Consider the following 23,314-nt stretch of genomic DNA (forward strand, 5'->3'; position numbering starts at 1 on the left):
TTTATAATTTATTTTATATCTTATTTCTATCTATTTTCAATATAGTAAGCTATAATTATTTTTATAATTTATTTTTTATTCATTAAATTTTTTTATTATTTAAGTAATTAATTATTTTATTTTAGTGTTTGTTTTTTATTATTTTAATATTTAATTGTAAAATTATTTAGTTAATATTTATTAATTGCAGTTAAAAAATGAAAGGCGCGTTGTTGTGATTGGACGTTGATCATATTTCAAGTTATTTTTTCGATACGATAAGAATACGAAATTATATTCGTTTAAAATTATGAATATTATGAAATCGATTATATATTATTTAAATTATTAGAATTTATTTATTTAAATTTATTTAAAAAATTTTGAAATAGTAGTTCAAATTTTAATGGTTAGAATTTATTTGTTAGGAAAATGACCATATATTATAAGTTTTTATTCGCAATAAGAAGAAGGAAACACCGAGGTGTATCTGGCCATATTTGTCTATGGATGGATTCGATTACTTAGCAAAAATTAAAAGAGTTTGTAAACTTGAACCCCTGATTTCTGCACAAATTGAGAGATGGAGGCCAGATACACACATGTTCCATCTACAATGTGGGGAGTGTACCATTACGCTATATTATGTTTCAATGCAACTGGGGCGCTTGGTCGATGAAACTGTCATTTTTGGTGTGGTAGATGATTATTGGGGGTTTATTCAGGGAGTATCTTGGAAGTTGTCCGCCCAGTTTCAACGGTGGTCGAATAACATTAGGGTGGTTGAAAAGTGAATTTAAAGAGTTGTGCGAAAATTATTCGAAGGACGAGGCAAAAGCATTTGCCTGGCATATATACTACAACTTATTGGAGGTATATTGATGCCTGACAAATCTTGGAACCAGATCCATTGTATGTGGTTGAGGCACCTGGTCGATTTTGAAGTAACCGATATATTGAGTTGGGGTCTGCAGTGTTGGCATTTTTGTTTAGAGGAATGTGTCGGGCTACGAATTATAAGAAGAATGTTATTTGCGGTTTTTTCATGCTTCTTCAATCGTGGGTATGGTAATCGCATGCCTTTTTTTTGCCTGATCGTGAATGAGTCATATGTCTTTCTGTTACATTCAAGGTATCAATAATAAATTTATTTTTAAATAATGTTTTCGATTATTATATAATGACATATATATATTTTATATTAGGTGGTCAAGTAATATGAAAAATCATCGTGATATCTCACAAGAATTACGATACCGATTTATATCTCTAGCCCTTCAAATCATATGGGGACACCACTTAACTTTCAGATGCCACCGCAGCCGGTTCAGATGCCATATCCGCAAGTCCAGATGTCATATCCATTGATTTAGAAGCCACCACCATTTGGTTACGTACAGAGCCCACAGGGTTTTATGACACCCACCAGAGGATATTTTTTGACTATGTTTACAGATCCAACATTTAGTTCCTACACGAATTATGTTGCGGATGGTCCTCCACCACAACTACAGTATGCGTCATAGACACTGATGTCTGATTTTTCATAATTTTTACAGTTCTCAATAAGTGGTGGGATCGTTAGTCATACACATCTAAGATCCTTATTCTACAGAGGTCATATATCGATATTTAACCCTTATCGAGACAATGTTGTTGAGAGTGACGATGACGATGAGAAAGAGGAGGATGAGGAAGAGGATGAGAACAATGATGACGACGAAGAGGAGGATGATGATGACGAAGATAAGGACGACGAGGAGTAGCATATAAGAAGAAACCCTCCGACAAGTAGACGACCACCACCCTGTGGAACACATTCTAGGAGACATTGATGAATATGAAACCATGACAATATTTTTATTTATTGTGTGTTTATTATGTATTTGTCTCTTATTTTATTTTTTTATTATGTATTTATATGAAACAATATTTTTCCTCTTAATTGGTTTTTGCTTCTTATTTTGTTTCGTTATTTTGTATTTATATAAAGTAAGTTTTTGTATGATGTTTATTGTATTTTTGTGAACAAGGACAAATAAGACACAATAATTTGGGTAGGCTCGTTTTATAGGATCGCTTCCTAAGGACTATATATTTGCGAGGTGAAAGCTAATTTTAATCTATTCAGGAAAAAGTTTTAATTGTTTAGCTAGGATGACTACTATTCAGACAAATGTTTTTTATTGCAAATATTTAAGAATGTCTTTCAACAAAAAAAAAATTACTTGAAGAGTTGAATGTTAAAATAGAAAGAAAGGTTAAACTCAAGAGGAAAAGAATAATCTCTTTGCTATATTATAGATTTCCAGTATCATTTAAAAAGTTTATTCTAAGCGATGATATCAACCTTTGTGGTATGATTGAGACATACTACTCTCATTTTGTATCTCATGTGGATTTGTTTGTAGAATGATGATGCTGATGATGATGCTTTGAGTTCAACTATCCAACAAATTAAGTAGAATGAGTTTGAGAACACAAAAATAGATGATGAACACCTAGAAGCATGGTTCAAGCGCAATTGGGCATCGTAATATCATTAAGAAAAGTCTATTTTAGGTGTATGTGTATGCTTTTATTTATTGTTTTATGTGTATGTATATGCTATTATTTACTATTTAAGGTCTGTGAAAGATGTATGGTATTTTTGGTTCGTTGGTTTGGTATGCTTCATGTCATGTTTAATAGTTTGTTGTTTAATGTAATATTTATGGTTTGTTGTTTTTATAGTTCACATCTATATCAAATCTCATATTGAATTTAATTAGTCTTACTAAGAATAAAATCCAATACAATATTGCTTTCATGATTCCAGAAACAATAAAAGCAACCTCTAACGTGTCATCATATGACCAATATGTTTGTGGAATCTTTTCGATGTACGAAATTGAGAATATTTTGGCAATAGTTGAGATAGTCATGTTTCTGCAGTGGAAAAGATCTTTTTGCTTCATCTTTCTATGCATTGGGTTTAGCTTGGACAACACTTGATATCCTTCTTACAACCTCTCTTTTATGTGAAGCAATCGTATACCTAAAGTATATGTTGCTTTGATGACAACTATGGTAGAGGTTTCCTTCAAGATATGACAGCCAACTTTAACATTGACACAATATTTGGAAAAAAACACTGAACTATACATTCCCTAAACAATATATCTATAAGTCTTTCGTACGAGTATCCATTTAGAACGATCCAAAGGTTTCAATGCATATCGATGAAGTCAAACATTTCCAAATATGAATTTGTAATTTAATTCCAAACAAAAGTCCCAGCAAGTTAAACGAAGGTGGAGAATGTCCTCAATAGAATTAAAAGCAAGGCAATGTAAAATATCAGCTAATATATCATTTGAGAGATAAGATAATAAATATTTAGCTTCAATTGAAAACGATGGAGAAGTCTATGAAAATGATAGATAACATAATCAAAAAGATACACAGAAAAAAAGTACTGAGGACCACTTGCTTAAAGAAATACACATTTCAATGGAAGCGCTTTCCTCATTTTCAGAGAATTTTTGCTTTGTCATATTGTTTCATCCCATCCGAAATGAAAGGCATATTCTAGGAGAAGTGTTTTCTATTATTATTCAGAGAATCTATACCATGTCATAGTGTTCCATCCCATCTGAAATGAAAGCACGTTCCAGGGGAAGCGTTTTCCATTATTATTCATATAATTTCTGTCATGTCATAGTGTTCCATCCCATCCGAAATAAAAGGCGCTTTCTAAGGGAAATATTTTCCATTATTATTCAGAGAATCTCTGCTATGTCATAGTGTTCCATCTCATCCGAAATGAAATGTACGCTCCAAGGGAATTATTTTCCATTATTATTTAGAGAATCTCTGCCATGTCATAGTGTTCCATCCAATCTGAAATGAAAGGCGCGTTCTAGGGGAAGTATTTTCCATTATTATTCAGCTCATCCGAAATGAAAGACATTTTCTAGGGGAAGTGTTTTCCATTATTATTCAGAGAATCTATGTCATGTCATAGCGTTTCATCCCATCTGAAATAAAAGTCGCGTTATAGGGGAAACATTTTCCATTATTATTCAGAGAATCTCTGCCATATCATAGTGTTCTATCCTATCCGAAATGAAATGCATGTGTTCTATTATTATTAAGAGAATCTCTGTATTTCATATAATTAACATGAATTGTTCCCTGACCCTCAATATCTTAAACTCTTCAATCCTAAAACTATGCATCTTAGAAATCTCAAACTCTCAAACGTGTAAACTTTCAAACTTTGAAACTCTCAAACTAAGAAAATGACTCATATTTCAACTATTGTTTACTATGATGAAAAAATTAAGGAAGATGAATACAGGGTTATTTTCCAATCAGATCATTATATCCTTCTATCCTTTAGGAGAAACATAAATCTTCACGATTTAATCACAAAAATCTCAAGGAAGGCTCGTGTTGGAAACAATAGAAGATTGGCTACACTTTAGTACAGATTTCTGACTGATATTTTTCCGTTAACATATACATCGTTCAATCTCTCAAACAATGATAATATGATGGTTGATATTTCCAGTCAAAATTCAAACTCTATTACATAAATGTATGTCATTTTTGTTGGCGTGCATCTAATTTGGGGGTATGTCCTTATCCTTCCACTATGGCTTGCCTAGATCCGTTGATCAAGTTGACAGTCCAACTTAAACAATCTGTAATGATTTCACGTGATTAATGGCTTACCCACCTCCTATTAGCATATCATCAAGTTCTAGGGGAAAACATTCATCTGCCACTTTTTTCAACCTCAATATGGAGATGTCTTCCAATTTCAGGGGGAGACATTCATCTGCCAGCACCTTCGACCTCGATATGACAATGTCTTCCACACAACACTCGATTCATAACCCATATGGTGACATCTCTTCAAGTTCCAAAGGAAGATATTCATCTGTGAACTTGTTTGAACTAAACATCGGAGTCACAGAAAAACCCTCATCTCCTCCGAAAAAACCTCTTCGTGAGCCAGGAGCAGATGGTGCTGAAATTGGATTATTCTTTGAATCTGAGTCACCACAATTCATCATGGACTCTGATGATGATGAGGATGAAGTTCCTACAAATATGGTATAATACGAACCTCCAACACATATGTATGAAGTTGACTATGATGCGATGTACGAGCCAAAATTTCCTGATATACCAAATTTTAAAGACTATGGGAGGCATTCATCAGTTAATGATGGTGATTTACATCATGGAATTGAGTTCACATCTAAAGAAGAAACAATGATGATGACAATTAAGAATTACAATATTCGTAATTCAGTTCAGTCCAGAGTTGACTGATCTACCACTAAAAGTATGTCTGTTATTATGTCTAACGTGATAACAGTTGCAACTAGATGGTTTGTGTTTCAAAGAGGAATATGATCGGCCGATGGGAACTAACAAAATACAGCGATCCCCATACATATTGTGCACAGGGGATCAACAGGATCATCCAAACTTGGACTCCAACGTAATTTGCCAAGCCATCATACCCTTGGTCAGAGTAAACTCCCACATACCTATTGCAGTACTGATTTCTACAATATAATCTCAATATGGGTACACTGTCTCCTACAAATAGGCATGGAATGCAAAACATAATGCTATCGTAAAACTACACGGCAAATGTGATTCATCTTACAACAAACTACCCAATTGGTTTAATCTGGTTCAATGATTGAATCCTGGGACAATAGTTGACTTCGAAACTCTCCATGCCTACCACAATGATCGAGTTCTTTGAGATCGATGCCAATTCCATCGTGTTTTTTGGACTTACCCATAAGGCATTAATGCAGTGAAATATTATAAACCCATTGTCCAAATTGATGGTACATTCTTATGTGGAAAATACAAGCAAGTTTATTAATGGAAATTGTCCAAGATGGTAATCGTAACATTCTTCTCATTGCCTTTTCCCTTGTTGAAGGAGAAGATACAGAGTCTTGGGTTTTTTCCTAAGAAATCTATGGTTACATGTTATCACGAGGGAACATATTTGTATCATTTCAGACCGAGGAGCTGGGATCAAAGCAGCGATGGACTCTTTAGGTCCAATGTGAAACCCCTCACACGTCCAACATCGTCTCTGTATCCGACATATTATTGTAAACTATTATGGCAGATATAAGAAGAATGATGAACGGCAATTAATTATACGCATGGTATGTTACATTTTTCTTAATTTTATTTCTCACTAATTTTCATTTTTTATACTAACTAATTCATTTGGCTTAGATTTCGAACTCTCACCTCAAACGTTTGAGGTTATGCTTCAAGAATTGTGAGGAAAAAATGAACATGAATACAATTACATCAGTGAAATAAACAAAGAAAAATGGACAAACGTATACGATGATGGATATCAATATGGACATATGACAACCAACTTGGCTGAGGTAATCAATTCAACCTTAAAGGGTTGTCATTTACTAGTAAATGCTTTGGCTAAAATGACGTATTTTTTTGTTTGGGTCAACCTTTTTCCAAGCTCGAGGGTCAAACTCTTACTTGGATACAAAACGGTCATGTTTATCACCCATAATTAGTAGCAAACCTGTAGCAAAAGGTTGCAGCATGAAACATGTCTGTAATAAGCTTTTCTTGCACCCAAGAACTATTTCAGGTCACAGAAATGCCACGACTTCTGTAAGGGATTGAATCTAACTCTTTCAGAGTTAATCTAAGAGATAAATTATGTGACTGTGGGTTTTTTCAAGCTTTAAAGTATCCATGCTCCCATGTCATAGCAGCTTGCTCATTTTCTCGTCAAGACTATAAGCGTTATCTGGATCCCGTATACCAACTTTCACAAGTATTCAAGGTATATGAATATGAGTTTCCCCCATAGGTAATAAAAAACCCAAATGAGGTTCAGACTTGGCTTCCAATTATACCAGATCCAGACTTATTAAAGGAGCCAGGTCGTCCAAAATCCATTCGAATTCATTGTTATATGAATATTCGAGAGACGTCAAGAAAAAACTTAAGATGTGGTAATTGCAGAAACTCCAACCAAAATAAGAGAAACTGTCCATCTCTTTCATCATCACGTAACCGTTGACCACCACTCATGTAATCATATTTTCTAATGTTTCAACTTAAGTTATTTCATTTTCTTTTAGTTTTAATTAATGTGATTTCAGCTTGTTTATTTTACAAGATAACCCTTTCGTATAACTATAAATTTTCCAATTAAATGTTTATCGTTTATTTCTTACAATCAACTTTAATCTTACCGTACTTTAAAAACACAAATATTCTAACACACAATCAACTTTAACTGTACCCTACTTTAAAAATACAAACATTCTAACATACAATCAATTTTAACCCTAAAAATTTAAAAACCCTAAATCATACAAATATAACACTATAAACTTTAAACCATAAACCATAAACTCTAAATCACTAAAACCCTAAAACCAATTACCAAACACTAAAACTGCTTTAATGTAAAACCCTAAACCTAAAATCATCAAGCATGGAAGGCGTGTTCCCTACGACGTACATTCAAGGGAGGCGTGTTCCATAGGACGCGCCATTCATAAAACCCATGGAAAGTGCGTTTCATACAATGCACCTTCCCCCACAAGGCGCGTTTCATGCGACACGCATTCCCTCCCCCCGACTAAGGAGCGTCTCTTGTCATGTGTCTCCTTCTCTCTCCTGAAAAAAGGTGTTAGACCGAGAAATAGTTAGGAAATGGTGTTTGATAGGTTGTATTGTTTTAATAGGGTGATTTTTTTGTCAAATTGCCTGATAGCCACGTTGCATGATTAAAAGAAAGGAAAATTTTATTTCTCCATCAATAATTATAACGAGTTAGGTAAATAAAAATAATTACATGATTCATTTATATTATGCACATAGTGCTAAAAAGGATTGTTGTAAATTTTAAAAGTTTTGAGTTCGAGTACATAATATATGAAGATGTTTGAGCCTTTATTATCAACCGATAGAGAATCTTTCAAATAAATGTTATCTTACTATCATCCTAAATTAATAAAAAAATTATTTAAGTCTAAGATTTTTTATTAAGCTAAGATGATTACAAAGTAGTATATGTTATAAATACTCTCAACTATTTGACAATTAATACTCAATCACCATGCTGCAGCCGCTGGAGCTTGAACCCATGACCTCTGGAAGAATAACAATTCATTTAATAACTAAGGTAAGATCATTTGTGCAAGATTTTATTTTCTCTAATCACTTAAATATAAATTCAGTTATTGTTAATAGATGATTTCATATTTATTTAATTAAAATAATATTTATATTATTTTAAAGTAAAAGAATTGACATTTGTTATTTTCATAATTATATATCTAAGGATTGGATTGAACATGTTATATATATATATATATATCATCCATTTATGATATTTTTAAATAATATTTTATAAATTTATTGTTTTTAATTATTCCACCTATATTACGATTTAGTAAAAAAAATAGTTAATTTTAATTTTAGTCTCAAATTATTTGTCAGCCTGTGGTTAAATTCTCCATTTATTTTCTTGTCACACATTCACTGTTCTTATCATTCGCGCAGTATACCTGTCCAACTCAAATTTGATATATCTTGTCATTTTTGGACGAATTTCTCTCATTAGCTCTTTCCACAGTATAATCGAGGTAGGATTCGAGTGTTTTCAAACCTTTTCTTATTCTGATTCAGTCACTAGCCACCCAAAAAACGAAGGTTGTTTGTTTGGATCTGAAATAACGATTTCGAATTTTCTGGTTTCTTTTTATCTGCTTGCAAGACTGTTTGTCTCAGTTTGGTGAATAGTGAAATAAGTTTCTGATTCGTTTTACTTCTTCTTCTTCTTCTTCTTTATGTTTGTAAATTTGTAATCAGCTTTGGACTTGAAGATGGGTGCCGAAAAGAATTTCATTGACATGGACGAGGGAAATCTGGAGATCGGAATGGGTAAATTATTCATTTGACATTTATTGCCTAATCTCGAATTTTTTGATCTATTATCAAGTACAAAAAAATTATGATGTTGGAGTGGTTCTTTTTTTATTCTTCAGTTGATTGGTTACGTAATATGGTTAAATTCACAAATATGTTTTTAATGGTTGAATGGATTAACACAATCTTGACCTTAAAATGGATATTTAATTCTTTAATTTCTTAATCAAACTACTACTTTCTGTTTTTTTTTTTTTTGATATGATCTGAGGTTAGTGGGATGCTTTGGTGAGAATTTATTGTTGTTTTGTTGGTGTGAAGATTAAATCGGGGGATTTCTTGTTTGCAGAGTATAGAACCGTGTCTGGTGTTGCTGGACCATTGGTCATTCTTGACAAAGTTAAGGTAGGTTTGCCGTTTCATGTTCTTATAGTTTGTATTCAGTGTTAATAGCTATTTGTTTGATTATATAACTTTAGAAATTTTGATATGTTTCAGGGTCCAAAGTTTCAGGAGATTGTCAATATTCGTTTAGGTGATGGAACAACTCGACGAGGTCAAGTCTTGGAAGTTGATGGAGAGAAAGCAGTTGTGCAGGTATTTCTCATAGCATATTTTATACCATGAGAGATCCCCTGGTATGATTGCTGTTTAAGTCCATATTGATGGATCGGAGAATGTGGTCTAGAACAGCATAGTGATAGAAACATGCATATACCATTTACTAAATTTAATAACATCATTTTCATGAGAGATGAATTTCTACGAGAATTTGGTGAGAATTGGTTCTAGAATAGCTTTAAGTCAGTTCTCCTTTTACAGGTTTTTGAAGGAACGTCTGGAATTGATAACAAATACACGACAGTGCAATTTACAGGAGAGGTAATAAGTCTGCTTTTCTTTGGTGCTGTAGGTTTCATTCTATCATTACTTTTTAAATTAGGATGCTAAACCTTTTTGTTTTTCCTTTCTCGAGTGATATATTTGTTTGGAGCTGTCTCATAACAATCTTATGGTTAAGAATGAATGAGGCTGAGGTTTCTAATTAGGGAAATTCTTGAATCATCATTGTTTATGATTTTAAACCTTTTACAAAAGTAAAGGTTGCCGGTTTAGTCATTTTATTGTGGCTGTTGATTGTTGAGCCGCTTCTAATGTATGTTTTACAGGTCTTGAAAACGCCTGTCTCATCGGATATGCTAGGTCGCATTTTTAACGGCTCTGGGAAACCCATTGATAATGGCCCTCCTATTTTGCCTGAGGCATATCTAGATATTTCTGGTAAGTGTATTTGGCAAACTTTGGTATTCTAGTCGTTTACACTTCACAGATGAGTAAGTTTTATGTAACTGTTGTTAATTTTTGTCCCTTGTCTTTCTCAGGGAGTTCTATCAATCCTAGCGAGAGGACTTACCCTGAAGAGATGATTCAGACAGGGATATCAACAATTGATGTCATGAACTCCATTGCTCGTGGACAGAAAATTCCTCTTTTTTCTGCTGCTGGTCTTCCTCATAACGAGATAGCTGCTCAAATCTGTCGTCAGGCGGGTCTCGTAAAGCGATTGGAAAAGTCTGATAATCTCCTTGATGTATGTCTACTCTGTAGCCTACTATGGTATTTGCTATAGTTTGACATGACTGCGTGTTTGAAGTTCATGGTTTATTATTGGATGTCAATGATATTTTATTGGTGCATAAATGAACCGATACACATTTTTTTAAGCTAGATGCCTGTTTATTTCTTTTATTTCACTTTCAAATTTGTTATTATCCCATTCTGTGGACTGGCTTTTAGGGTCAACAAGAAGAAGACAACTTTGCCATCGTGTTTGCTGCTATGGGGGTTAATATGGAGACTGCTCAATTTTTTAAAAGGGATTTTGAGGAAAATGGATCTATGGAGAGAGTGACCCTTTTCTTGAACCTGGTAATCTTCATTAATTGATTTCATTCTCCCTGCAATTTTCTTCTCCAGTAAATTATTTCAAGTTATATATTCACGTCATTTTGAATTCATTTTTCCCATTGATGATTTTTCTTTTCCCTCCTGAACTGCACTGTTTAATGTGTTTACAGGCAAATGACCCCACAATTGAACGAATTATCACACCTCGAATTGCCCTCACAACTGCAGAATATTTGGCTTATGAATGTGGGAAACATGTTCTGGTTATATTGACAGATATGAGTTCTTATGCAGATGCTCTTCGTGAGGTACATATGCTTTGTAACTGTTTAGCTGGGAGGATATATATGGCACACAATTTCTGTCTCAAATTGTTTCTTATTGACAAACAACGTTCTTTTGGTGCTTTGTTGAATGTCCGTATATTTTTAACTCAAAACTCCAAGGCAATGTTTTCTTAAAACCTTTAGAAGGTGAATGTAATCCACTTGACAGGGACTTAGAATGCTCCATTACGATGCAGTGTATTTCAATGCTAGACTTGTATCTTTCGTCATGTTTTGTATGTGCCTCTAGGTATCTGCTGCTCGTGAAGAAGTCCCTGGAAGGCGTGGATATCCTGGGTATATGTATACTGATCTGGCAACAATTTATGAACGAGCAGGGCGTATAGAAGGAAGAAAAGGTTCTATCACTCAAATTCCTATTTTGACCATGCCTAATGATGGTAAGAGGCATAATGACACGGTACAACATTCCTTTAAGTTTTATTGGGCATCTGATATAATCTTTGGTTGATTATTTTCTGTGAACCAGATATTACCCATCCAACACCTGATCTTACTGGTTATATTACTGAAGGGCAGATTTACATCGATAGACAGCTCTACAATAGACAGGTGACTTAAATAATATTCATTATTGTTAATTGCGTGTGTAGTTTTAGAATCTACAATAGCATATGCAGTTTAATATTACTGGAAAATTGTTGAACATATAAAAATGTCAGCAGTCTCGAATTAATAAGAAATCGAGCATACTAGTTAAGCTCTAAGTTGCCAAAAATATTTGATTTCCATATGAAATGGAAGTTCTAAGATTGAAGATGTATAATTTTTTATCTTATTTCTGAACAGATATACCCACCAATTAATGTACTCCCTTCACTTTCTCGATTAATGAAGGTATGATTATCACTTATTATTTCATCTAGCCTGAGAAGCAAGAAACCACATAAATTAGGAGTTTGTGCTAAGATTTTCCTTCTGTTGTATGTGTTCAGAGTGCTATTGGTGAGGGAATGACTCGTAAAGATCATGCTGATGTGTCCAACCAGGTATGATTAAGAAGTTCTAAAATGAAACAAGGGTCCCTCTAGCATTAGTGTTATTAATATTCATACTGAACCCCTGTTGTTCTTGATTTCAGCTCTATGCAAATTACGCCATCGGAAAAGATGTTCAAGCAATGAAAGCTGTGGTTGGAGAGGAAGCTCTGTCTTCTGAGGATCTGGTTTGCCCCTCTTTCTATCTCTATTGGGCGCATACATGTGTTTTTGGATGGGGAGTTGATATCATGCTGCGCATCTTTGCATGCATGTGAATGCTATATCAAATGAAAAGTTCCATGTTGAGAATTGAATTTTGATTTTCTCCTTGTCATCAATGGTACAGCTTTATCTGGAATTCCTGGACAAATTCGAAAGGAAATTCGTGACTCAAGGTGCTTACGATACTCGCAACATCTTCCAGTCGCTTGATCTAGCATGGACTCTCCTTCGTATCTTCCCTCGTGAACTTCTCCATCGTATTCCTGCAAAGACGCTTGACGCGTTCTACAGTCGCGAAGGTTGAATGCAACAAGCCGAGGCTGTAAAGCATTTGCATTTGCTGAAGGCCTCAACCCTGAACTCACTCTAGGTGAATGGCTTCTTTGCTACAACAATGCACGAGATATGGTTTCGTTTTGTCTTTTAGATACAGTTTCATTCAAGTTCATGCCCTGTGATTATTTTAGATTCAAGTATTATTTATTTTGAGAACCCATAAGATTTTACGACAACATTATTTTATCATTCAAACCTATTGTTAAGACTTGATTGTCAAGAAAAATATTCGTGTTGGTAAAAGTGTATTATATCTGTTGTGTTGGACACAAGCATATGAATGACATCAAAAAGATTAGTAAAAGCAATAGGTTAGGGGATACGGAATGGAAGAAAAAGGAAAACAACTGAGTTCATGAATAATTGAATTTTAAGTTCAAAATGATGACTCGTTAAATATTTAATCTCAATTTTTTTAAAAATTTAATTTGTTTTAAGTTTAAGTTGATAAAGACCTTAAATGATATTAAACTATTTTTTTAGAAGAAATAAGAATCTCTTGTTTTTTTTATAATACATAATAAACCAGCATTAATCAGAATGCATGGCTTCCCTGTCAACGAGCAAAGTAATCTCCATCGGTGGCTGGTTGAAAGAACACATCCTAGCTCCTTCCCTCTCGCCAAAGCCGCAAGACTATATGCTACGGCATTCGCTTCTCTACGAACAAGATTCAAACGCACTACCCAGCCTCGTTGCAGCAAGTCATGGATCAGAATAATAACCGCCCAGCTTTGATCAACTTGGTCATTACTCCAAATCATGTCCACCGGCTTTGGCACAATCATATTCCAAGACGATTCTCCTGAACCCGAGATTCCAAGCATGAACTAGGGACTCATGAATAGCCCACAACTCTGACATTAAAGCCGAACAAATACCCAGACTACGAGAGAAACCAAACATCCATCTACCTTGGTCATCCCGTAATACTCCACCTACGGCAGCCATTCTCGGTGTTCCCCCTAGCGCTCCATCAGCATTTACCTTCACCCATCCCCTAGCCGGTTTGTTTTACCGAATATCATTCCAACCATTCTCGTTTCGACTCATAGCAGAAGTCTTAACTGCCATCAACTCATCTCTCAGACGAACACTTCGCACTAATAAATCCCCATGATCTATATTATTCGGCTGGAAAATAAGCTTACATCCATGCTTCCATATGTTCCAGCACACTAGCAAAAATGATATCCCAATTCCTATTATCGAAGGCGAAGACTTTCTGCCCTTTTAGATTCGATAGAAACCACTCTCGATGAGGCATGGACAGGAATCTTCGGAGTTTACTGCCATGAATCAATCTACGCCATATGCTTATCGTAAAAGGGCATCTACGAAAAACATGAAGTTGATCCTCATCCTCAGTATTGCACAATGAACAGAGCCCCCACACCTGCGATGCGTCTCCTATGACGCTCCTTGTTCATAATCAACTTTTCATGGAGAGTTAACCATAAAAATGTCCGAACTCTTTGCGGGACATTTAATTTCCATAACAGCTTCCAACACTCGCCATAATCCTCATCAGACCTTGGGGTCAAAGCGCGATAAGCCGAGCGTACCGAGAATTTGTGATTGAGATCCTCCTTCCACACGGGTACATCACTGCCAATGTCTGCCTGCGGAGGGCAGATCGAAGCTAAACGGTGATAGATGTGCACCGGCACACAACGCTATAATTACATGATTATTCTCAATGTTATGTAGTCTATGATCAGCTAAGGGTCCAGTTTCATGCACCCAAACATCCTTCCAAAAAATAACTCAACGCCCATTCCGAATATTCCAGAAGATATTATTCTGAATCGCCTCCCAAACATAGCTTAACCCTCTCCACAGCCGGGGACAAGTACGCCTTGCAATACTTGTTGAAATATCACCATTCCAATGATACTTAGCCTTCAAGACACGGATCCACAACTTATTTTTCCCGCTCACAAGTTGCATCCCGATAAAACGAGACCATCCCACAACACTTGCATCGAAACTGAAGTAATACATGTCATAACCCATCTTATAAAGCGAGACGACAAACCAACATCCATAAGAGTCTCCTCAATAAAACTCCATTCAAGACTATCATAAGCTTTTTCGAGATCTTCCTTGATAGACATCCATGTCTTCCTACCCGTTTTACAGTTCGTAGAATGTATTACTTCTTGTGCCAATATAACGTTATCAATAATATTCCTTCATGGAACAAAACTGACCTGGTTTTCAAACACTCAATCTGGCAAAAGAGGTTATATTTCGTCTAACCACAAGTCATGGATGGCTAAAAAGAAATAAATGACATTATTGTGCGTTGATTGAGATCGGTCATATAATGAACTACCACATTTGTTAAATACAATGAAATTTTTCATCCCCAAAACTATTGAGATCTTATACCCTTCCTATGACAACGATTCTCATTGGCCACCAACATACATAGTTGTAAGTTTAAGTATCTCTCAAATGATGCTTATTAGCCACCAACTATTTCTATAGAATGGTTGTCAAATCCAGAATTACATAGAAAGTTGAAGGGTTGACTTGAATCTAGTCAAATTCTTACTGATATAGATGATCCTCAATGAGAGCAAGGTTTACCAAAGATTTGTGCCCACTGCAGAAGTGATGGCCACAACAGAAATCATTGTCCATATCATCCTAAATATTGACATGGACGATAAAATCTTCGTAATTGTGTTTAGTTCGTATTTTTAGTTGTATATTTTTTTACTCTCTTTATGTACTTCTCTAATTTTTTTTATCTTTCACTTCATTTTAAAAAAAAAATTTAAACATCCTTATTTTCAACTTTTTACACATAATTGCAAACTATTCATAAATAACTTTTACGTAATACAATAGCTACTTCATTACTAAACACAAATCCATACATATATCTAAAACATGTTTTTCAACATAAAATCAACTTTTCATCATCTTCTTCTTCTCAATTTCCATACTATTATTTTTATTTTTTATGCATCTCTATAAACCGTTTGCTATGTCGGATTCTTCTTCTTCTTCTTCTCGATTTTCATCTCCTTATTCCCTTCTTCAAGTTTCCTCCTCTTCTTATGTTCATTAAGTATTAACTTTATTGCCTCCTTTATCCACTCTTCATATGAAGAAGAGATTGAATATGAATTATCGGAGTCCAAGTCGTCGAACTCAAAAAGGTCGTTCGAGAAATCACAATGAAATTTTTTCACAAATACATGATTTGATTCTTAAAATTTTTTCTTTCTCACATCTCATATAAACTCCATAAACTCACCCCACTCCTATTTATACAAAAAAATTATCAGTATGACCTTTGCAACTCGTCACTCTTATACAACGAGTTCCTTATCAATTTAAAACATGTTTGTTGCCCAACGACTATAAATAACTGGTTTTTTAAATCAAAAGGAACATATCATGCCAACACGGCAAGTTCCATAGTTTTTTAAATAATTATTATGAGAAAAAATTCTAAATTTAAGAAAAATATATTTTAAAGAAACTCGTCACATGAGCATGGTGAGTTCCAAGAAATATAATAAAATATTGGACCCCACGAGGCCCATATACCTGAGTCCATTAAAATATATTTTTCTTGAAACTTGTCATGTGGGGGTGACAAGATTCCTCAACACTGTAGTAATTATCGTAGTTCCCAAAATAAAATTTTTGTTATCATATTGGACTAAATATTTAGCCCGCCTATCTTATTGGGCCAATTTTGTCCCGGAAGGAGAAGCGCATACGGGCCCTCGGAATTGTTATATCTGAGAATCGCTGTAGAGGTGGGAACCAGACACGCTTACACTTCATACATGTGTTTAGCTTATTTTATTTTGGTTTTTTCATACAATTCCTTTAGTATTAAACAGACTTCTTTCTCACCCATTCATTATAAGATATTAAGTGTTTAAACATGTTTAATTATACGTTTTTTATATAATAGTTTCATAACAATGTCAACTAAATTGAATTTAATTGATATTTTTATTTTAAAATAAAAAAAATACAACATATCAATTAGAAAAATACTTATTTTGTAATGGTTTATCGGCATAAAAGTATTCTCCTACCTTATTGTATTCACTTTCTAGTCAATTTAAATACATAATCTTAGTTAATAAAATAACTTATCAAGTGGTTGCCGTAGTTAAAATGAGTGTTATTCTCTTTAAATGTTTTAGATTCAAGTAGTCTTGTTTATAATGTGTTTGCGTGGATGGGGACGAATATCTCTCCTAAAAATTTCAAATCACTATAGCAAATGTGTTCTGTAGCGACTTTTTTGCGGCGTTTTTAGGGTAAATGCCACAAAATTTAAGCATGTAGCGGCGTTTACAATCCAAATGCCAAAAAATGATACTTTAGCGGCATTTTTTCAAGAAACGCCATAATAGATTGGAAATATAGCGGCGTTTGTAGATCAAACGCCGGAACAGGGTAATTTATAGTGGCGTTTTTCTAACAAACGTCGCAACAGAGTGCTAATTTAGCAGCGTTTTTATATAAACGCCGCAAAAGGGTTATTTATGGTGGCGTTTTTCAAAAAAAAATGCCGTTATAGAGAAGTAATTTAGCGGCGTTTATCAAACAAACGCCGCTGTAGAGTAATAATTTAGTTGCGTTTGTGTAAAAACGCTGCAATAGAGTAATAATTTAGCGGCATTTTTTTAAAAAAATGCCGCCAAATGGTCAATATATGCTCGACTCTTCTCTCATGCCCGATCCCTAAAATTATTTCAACGCTCCTTCCCTAAAAGGGATTTCTCTGGTACAACAACGACCCTCAGACGATTCCAGGCGATGTCGTCTTCTGTCTGTCCCGGTGACCAAATTGGCCCTCTTACCGACGAACAATTATCTCACGATTGCACGGTTTGATCCCTTTTCTCACTACTAAACTTTTTCTTTTAATTTTTGTTGGTATTCTGAAAATGGGGAAAACCCAGAAAGCTAACGTAATGGAGAAAAATAAAAGTTTTCGAATAGGAAAAGAATATATATACATATTTTTTATTGGTTTACTGCTAATTGGGAGCATTGTTTTTCTGCTTTCAAATAGAAGAATAATAGCTTTCGAATAGGAAAATAATAGCTTTTGAAAACGTGAACAAATGGTTGTGGTACAAAGAGTAGGTGTTGCATTGAGTATGAAAAATTATCGTCGGAATGTCCACGTGGCGTCTTTGCTCTGACGATGGATCAAATTAACGTTGGGAGGCTATTAGTCTGAACTTGCCTTCAAAACTCGATGATGACCCAAAAGGCCCTCCTATTGTAAAACACCCTTCCATGGTTTATCTCCTAAATGAAGGTAATAATTAATCGATGAAAGTTTCTGGCGCTATATTTTTTTACTGTAAAATTTAATAGATCGCACGCATGTAGAATGTTCAAAGCTTATTGAGAACGATGATAGAGCAAAATTTGGTAACTCTGTGGCGTTGAAAGAATCTTCAATTGCAAAAGCAAATCTATCCTCAATGAAAACATTGTTGCCTCTATTGTTAGTCCAAGTAAACGTTTCTATCATCTATTTAATTTTTTTTATGTTTGATTTTGTTCCCAAGCCAGCTCAAATCAAGTTTCATATTGTAGGTGGAAGGTCGTTATCTGTTTCAAGTGAAGCACTGAAGCGCGCAATGAGTCTTCTTGGCGAACCGGAGGTAGGGGATTTATTTGGTGAAATGGATGAAGAGTTTCTCCATATAGAGTTTTCACAGAGGAAAAACTTAACGATGCGTCGTCAAACAAGGAAAACAGCTTTCTTACGTCCTTTGCCCACGAAGGAGCAATGGAGACTAAATTCTAGTGAACAATATGGTTAAGATTGTTAATGCAATCTTTAATGTTTCTAAATTTGAATGTATTTTTTTGTAAGTATTTGTATGCATAACTTGTGTCTTAATTAAAATCTATGGTTTTTTAATTAAATAAAGCTATATGATAGTAAATTAAGTTTATGCAGAGAAGAAATAAAATATTTAAAATCAATTAATCTTATACAGTTTAATGAAATTAGCGTCGTTTATATCAAAAACCGCTGCAATAAGTTCATTCATAGTGGCGTTTTTCCAAAAAATTGTCGTTACAAGGATAACACTTTAGCGACGTTTTTGTACAAACGCCCCAGTAGATTATATCTATTGCAGCGTTTTTATACAAACGCCGTAATATAATAGAACTTTAGCGACGTTTTTGTACAGACGCTGCAGTATATATAATCTATAGCGGCACCGCCGCAATATAATAGAACTTTAGATGCGATTTTATGAAAACATCGATAAATAGGCACACGTTAGTGTAGTTTTTTGAACACAAACGCCGCAAATGATTTCAACATTAATGGCGTTTATTAGAAAACGCCGCTATAGAGTACAACTATAGAGGCATTTGTATAACAAACGTCGTAAATTTATTTAAAATACCTAAATTTCCCGATTGAAACTCGAGCCTTATTCTCTTCGTAAACCCTCAATCAGTTCATCCGCTCTCCCTCACGCAAATCGGTCCCAACGTCCAACATTCACGCCATCGGTCCCATCATCGCACCATCACCTGCGAGTCCTATAGAGGTATGTGTCGATTGTATGAATGAAACTTCCCATAATTTCTTTAACAGTAATACTCCCTCCCCAGTTGTTTTGGGTTTTCTACATTATAAATAATTTAGAGATTATGTTTAAAGTTTAAAATTCAAAGCAGTTTTGCAGGCCTTATGGATAGGGTCGACCCAATACATGTGCCTGATGGGCGATGGCCCAGGGCAGCATATAGGGTCGGGGCATCAATTTTTAATATTGTGACCAGCGCACCTTGAGAAGCGAATGATAGGACATAGCGAAGAAAACCCATAAAGGAACATTGTAGAAGGGAGAGTGGGTAATTTCCTTTTCTGTATATGTTGTCTCCCACAATAGCTTCGATGTTGGAACCTGGAAGCTCAACAGCAAACATATATTTACCGGAAGAGTGATCGGAGGCTGCTGATTCCATAGCCTATGATTCTGTAACTTCGCCTCCTCCTTTGTTTTTAATCTGTGGTGCCAAAAACTCCGGCAAAACTACTTTCTTCCGTCATCTCCTTAATGTTCTTCTCCAAAGGTTAGGAGTTCAGGAGAGAATCATTGGTTTGTTTCTTTTGATTCTAATTTCTCCAAGTTTAATTTATTTGTTGTGAAAGGGATTATGACTAAATGTTTAAATATGCGCTGATATTAGCTGAAATAATTTTTTTGTTGGGTGTTATTGCTGGATGGTTTATGAATATGCCCCTATTTTTATTTCATTTTTCTAGTTTTATTTGGAAGGTTATTTGTAGTTTTGGATTCCAGAAGGCAAATATATTCCAGAGATCAAACATATAGACAACTGTGAAATGAACATATACAGAATGTATAGCTAAAAATATATTTATAATGGACGTTTTCCATTGAAAATATATGATAGGAAGAAGGAAATGTTCCTTTTATAGTGACCAAATCAATAAATTAAGGAATATGAAACCAAATTGTAGTTTAAGCTTTAAACTCACACGACCTTTCCACTGTTGTTCCTCTTGAGTGATCAAGGACATCTGGTTCCTTCGGATTCGGGTTAAGCTTGAAAGATGAACATTTAATGTGAGACAGAAAATCAAAATTTTGATTGACCGGAGCACGGGGAGATGGGGGAAAGTTCATTTTGGGAATGGTATATTTATGGTTTTTTATTGAGAATCAATTTAAGAATATGTGTTGTTGGAGCTTATGGTTTCTATTTTCTGATTTTCTGATTAAGGTTACTTGCCTAAAAAACTCTGTAGAGCGCTCAATCATACTTTTACCTACTCACATTTGTTGTACATATTAGCTACTCTGGATATTGTGCGTCAAGGCGCAAATGTGATGCCAAGGAGCCAGCTCAATCAAGTTTTAGATGCTGAACTTGGTCCTGGTTGGTCCACAAAGGTGACTAGCTTTGATTATAAACCCTTGGCTGCTGCAAGTATAGGCCAGGTAAGAAAAATGGTTGCATGTTTATTGTGTTGTCATGTTGACTAGGATGTTCCCCATATGCTTTGTCTTTAACCTTTTAAGTTAGAATGTTTTGTTATCTATACGTTGCTCTATGCTACAAAGAGTCTTTATGTACAAAATCTTGTATCTACAAGTGGACATGTTAATATCAATTACTCATTTTATTTCTGGCATTGATGTTATTTGGTTGGAATGGATCATTGTTTAATGCTCTGGCATTTTTGTTCTTTTCAACCTTCATTTGTGTTCACTGGTGTTTTATGTGATAACTACCTTGTTTAATTTAATTTGTCTCTGGCAGTTTGATGTTTGTTACTACTTACACATGGTTTCCTTATTTTATATATATAAATTCATTTTTTGAGTTTTGCTTATGCTTTTCGGCATTTAAAAAACTATCATCCTTGTTTTTAACTCTAGACTTGAGTTCAAGTTGAATTCATAGTAAAATGATTGGCTTTTGTGGAGAAAGAACATAACTTGTCATATCATATAATTCCTTCCTATGTTTTGTCTATTATATGGTAGGGGCATAAAATTATTATCTCGCACAGGGCATTAAAATTCATTGGACCGGCCCTGCTTATGGATGTGGATTACTTTTAATTGATTGATCTCATTGTTGGTTTTCCTCTCAGTTCCTATAAAATCAAAATGTTCGTGCCTCTCTACTATGAATGTATTTGCTTATTAGGAGCTACAAATGGCTTCGATCATTGTTTATTTCAAAGTGTATTGTCAGGCTTTGTTCCTCTTATAATTTATGTTAATTCTCAGGTAGTTATTCATACTACAAGATTGCCAAAGCAGAGCACTGTAGGGGATGTTCTTCATGACCTCAAGACAAAGGTAACCATTACAATTTTATTTAAAACAATCCTTAACTTTTGCCTTCGATATATTAAAAATAAAACGTTCTTCTATGGCACCACCAACTATGGATGCTTGATCACCCTGCACATGCAAAAATGAAAATGATTTATGTTAAACTTCTGATTTTGGAAAAAAATGGCTAATTTGCAGTATCCTTTGATGTTTCTTATTACCATAATTTAGAGGAACAACATTTTCTTGTATGATTTTCAGCTTTTGCATGACTAGCAAACAAAAGAATAATCCAAAGAAAAGAAAAAGGCAATAATATAATTCTTTTAAAAATTTGCCGATTGTAGTTGAAACTTTTTCACCTTGACAAGCTCTGATAGATTTTGCTGCAACATTATGCTAAACTATTATTGAACTTTAGACTTCAATCAGTCCAGCTTTTCAGAACTGTATTTAATCACATCAGAATTGTATTTCTCTTAAGAACATCAATTAGTTATCGAGTAATATGGATAACATCAATTTAATATATAAACCCGTGTTATACATGTTCATCATAATTACCAGGGCATCCCTACATAGAACTATATAATGTCCCTTATCCTGAGTTTTAATGGCTGGGAACTAAAAGGAAAGGAAGAAGATCATACCCTTTGGACATAAGATTCAGGCATGAGGGAGCGTAGAACAACCAGATGTTCATTCATTTGCTTCCTCATGTTTCTCTCAACTGCAATGTGAGTCGTTCTTTGAGTCTCGGCCTCTTCTTTGTTCTTGCAAACCCTCGGCTTTCTCCTCCGGTTTTTCCTCCCTTGAACCGCCAAGTTAGCCGTCAGGTCGACGTTTGCCGCTGCTGTCGAGGGGATACATTGTGGGGGAGGAGTATTCACCACCATAGGAAAGCAATTCAGAATCGTACTGCTAGGAAATCGTGGGGTATCCAAATTTATATAGAAATAAGAATACCAACAAATAATGGATTACTCAACTAAATTAGATTTAATGATCATTTTACCTTCCAAATAAAGCATTCCATTTCATTGATGGCCTGTGATAAGAATACCAACAAATAATTTAAAGGTTCTGTACTTTTTTTTATTCTTCATGCCTCTTTTGATTTTATTATTCCCTATTCCTTTCCCAAGATTTTAACCCAAAGCCTTCGTGTTTAACATGTCAAGTTTTAACGATTAGGATCCCCTTGGTTAATAAATATTATTTTTGTAATATTCTTTTGACTATGTATTGGTCTTTGGCTATGGTTTATGCATCACATTATTTTGGTGCTAACAAGCTAATGTTTCATGGGAAACTGGAAAGTCTAAATATTTTATTGTTGCATTGTTGTTAACAAATATTTTTTGGTTGTTGTATTTATATTTTCAGTTTATAGTTAATAAACTATGGAAAACTGGTTCAGTAACTGTTTCTTGCATGATAAGCTTTGTTTGCTCAAAATGTAAGTAAAAAGTTTTATAGATCTTAACAATGTTGTGGGAAGGGGTATATTTGGAGTTACCAAATGTATTATTACTTGAACTTAGAACAGTTTATTTGGAGTTGCAATCTTTTTAAAACAACAATCTTGTTTACGTACTTCCCTTTTGTACTTTGTCTAAATGAAATATGTATGTCCCTTTAGTTTGTCTGCTTATTTTCTGGTCTAAAAATTAAAGCAAATCATGTTCCTGAAAGTCCCTGAACCTTGGAAATCACTGGTGTTGTTGGAGTTTGATCGAGTTGCACAGGTATA

The 23,314-nt window shown here is 34.5% G+C and overlaps 3 protein-coding genes across 3 annotated transcripts; 2 read left to right on the plus strand and 1 right to left on the minus strand.

Annotated features, from left to right (window-relative positions):
• The first annotated feature begins 681 nt into the window (after positions 1–681).
• LOC120126468 (uncharacterized protein DDB_G0284311-like) lies at positions 682–1,745 on the plus strand. The gene is made up of 2 exons (XM_039144655.1): positions 682–852; positions 1,539–1,745. Exons 1-2 carry the CDS (start codon positions 682–684, stop codon positions 1,743–1,745), a joined length of 378 nt encoding a protein of 125 aa, XP_039000586.1.
• A 6,772-nt stretch (positions 1,746–8,517) lies between these two features.
• Positions 8,518–12,916, plus strand: LOC120126618 (V-type proton ATPase subunit B2-like). Its single transcript, XM_039144768.1, has 15 exons — positions 8,518–8,645; positions 8,872–8,943; positions 9,278–9,333; positions 9,427–9,525; positions 9,751–9,810; positions 10,098–10,209; positions 10,311–10,519; positions 10,726–10,857; positions 11,007–11,144; positions 11,413–11,563; positions 11,653–11,735; positions 11,973–12,020; positions 12,119–12,172; positions 12,265–12,348; positions 12,510–12,916. Exons 2-15 carry the CDS (start codon positions 8,886–8,888, stop codon positions 12,687–12,689), a joined length of 1,464 nt encoding a protein of 487 aa, XP_039000699.1. The 5' UTR covers positions 8,518–8,645; positions 8,872–8,885; the 3' UTR covers positions 12,690–12,916.
• Positions 12,917–21,518: 8,602 nt separating this feature from the next.
• On the minus strand, positions 21,519–22,463 carry LOC120126517 (transcription factor bHLH71-like). Its single transcript, XM_039144672.1, has 2 exons — positions 22,212–22,463; positions 21,519–21,690 (listed from the first exon to the last, which is right to left on the minus strand). The coding sequence occupies exons 1-2, from the start codon at positions 22,455–22,457 to the stop codon at positions 21,601–21,603; spliced, it is 336 nt and encodes a 111-aa protein (XP_039000603.1). The 5' UTR covers positions 22,458–22,463; the 3' UTR covers positions 21,519–21,600.
• Between the last annotated feature and the right edge of the window lie 851 nt (positions 22,464–23,314).

Source organism: Hibiscus syriacus, unplaced genomic scaffold (assembly GCF_006381635.1).
Source record: "Hibiscus syriacus cultivar Baekdansim isolate YM2019G1 unplaced genomic scaffold, ASM638163v2 tig00110458_pilon, whole genome shotgun sequence".
In the NCBI taxonomy this organism is placed as follows: domain Eukaryota; kingdom Viridiplantae; phylum Streptophyta; class Magnoliopsida; order Malvales; family Malvaceae; genus Hibiscus; species Hibiscus syriacus.

Coding starts and splice junctions, on each gene's coding strand:
- LOC120126517 (XM_039144672.1), bottom strand. CDS start 22,457: ATGGTGGTGAATACTCCTCCCCCACAATGTATCCCCTCGACAGCAGCG. Junction 21,691..22,211: donor CTGAATCTTATGTCCAAAGG/GTATGATCTTCT, acceptor TTGCATGTGCAG/GGTGATCAAGCATCCATAGT.
- LOC120126618 (XM_039144768.1), top strand. CDS start 8,886: ATGGGTGCCGAAAAGAATTTCATTGACATGGACGAGGGAAATCTGGAG. Junction 10,858..11,006: donor TGACCCTTTTCTTGAACCTG/GTAATCTTCATT, acceptor ATGTGTTTACAG/GCAAATGACCCCACAATTGA. Junction 12,021..12,118: donor CACTTTCTCGATTAATGAAG/GTATGATTATCA, acceptor GTATGTGTTCAG/AGTGCTATTGGTGAGGGAAT.
- LOC120126468 (XM_039144655.1), top strand. CDS start 682: ATGATTATTGGGGGTTTATTCAGGGAGTATCTTGGAAGTTGTCCGCCC. Junction 853..1,538: donor TATACTACAACTTATTGGAG/GTATATTGATGC, acceptor TAATTTTTACAG/TTCTCAATAAGTGGTGGGAT.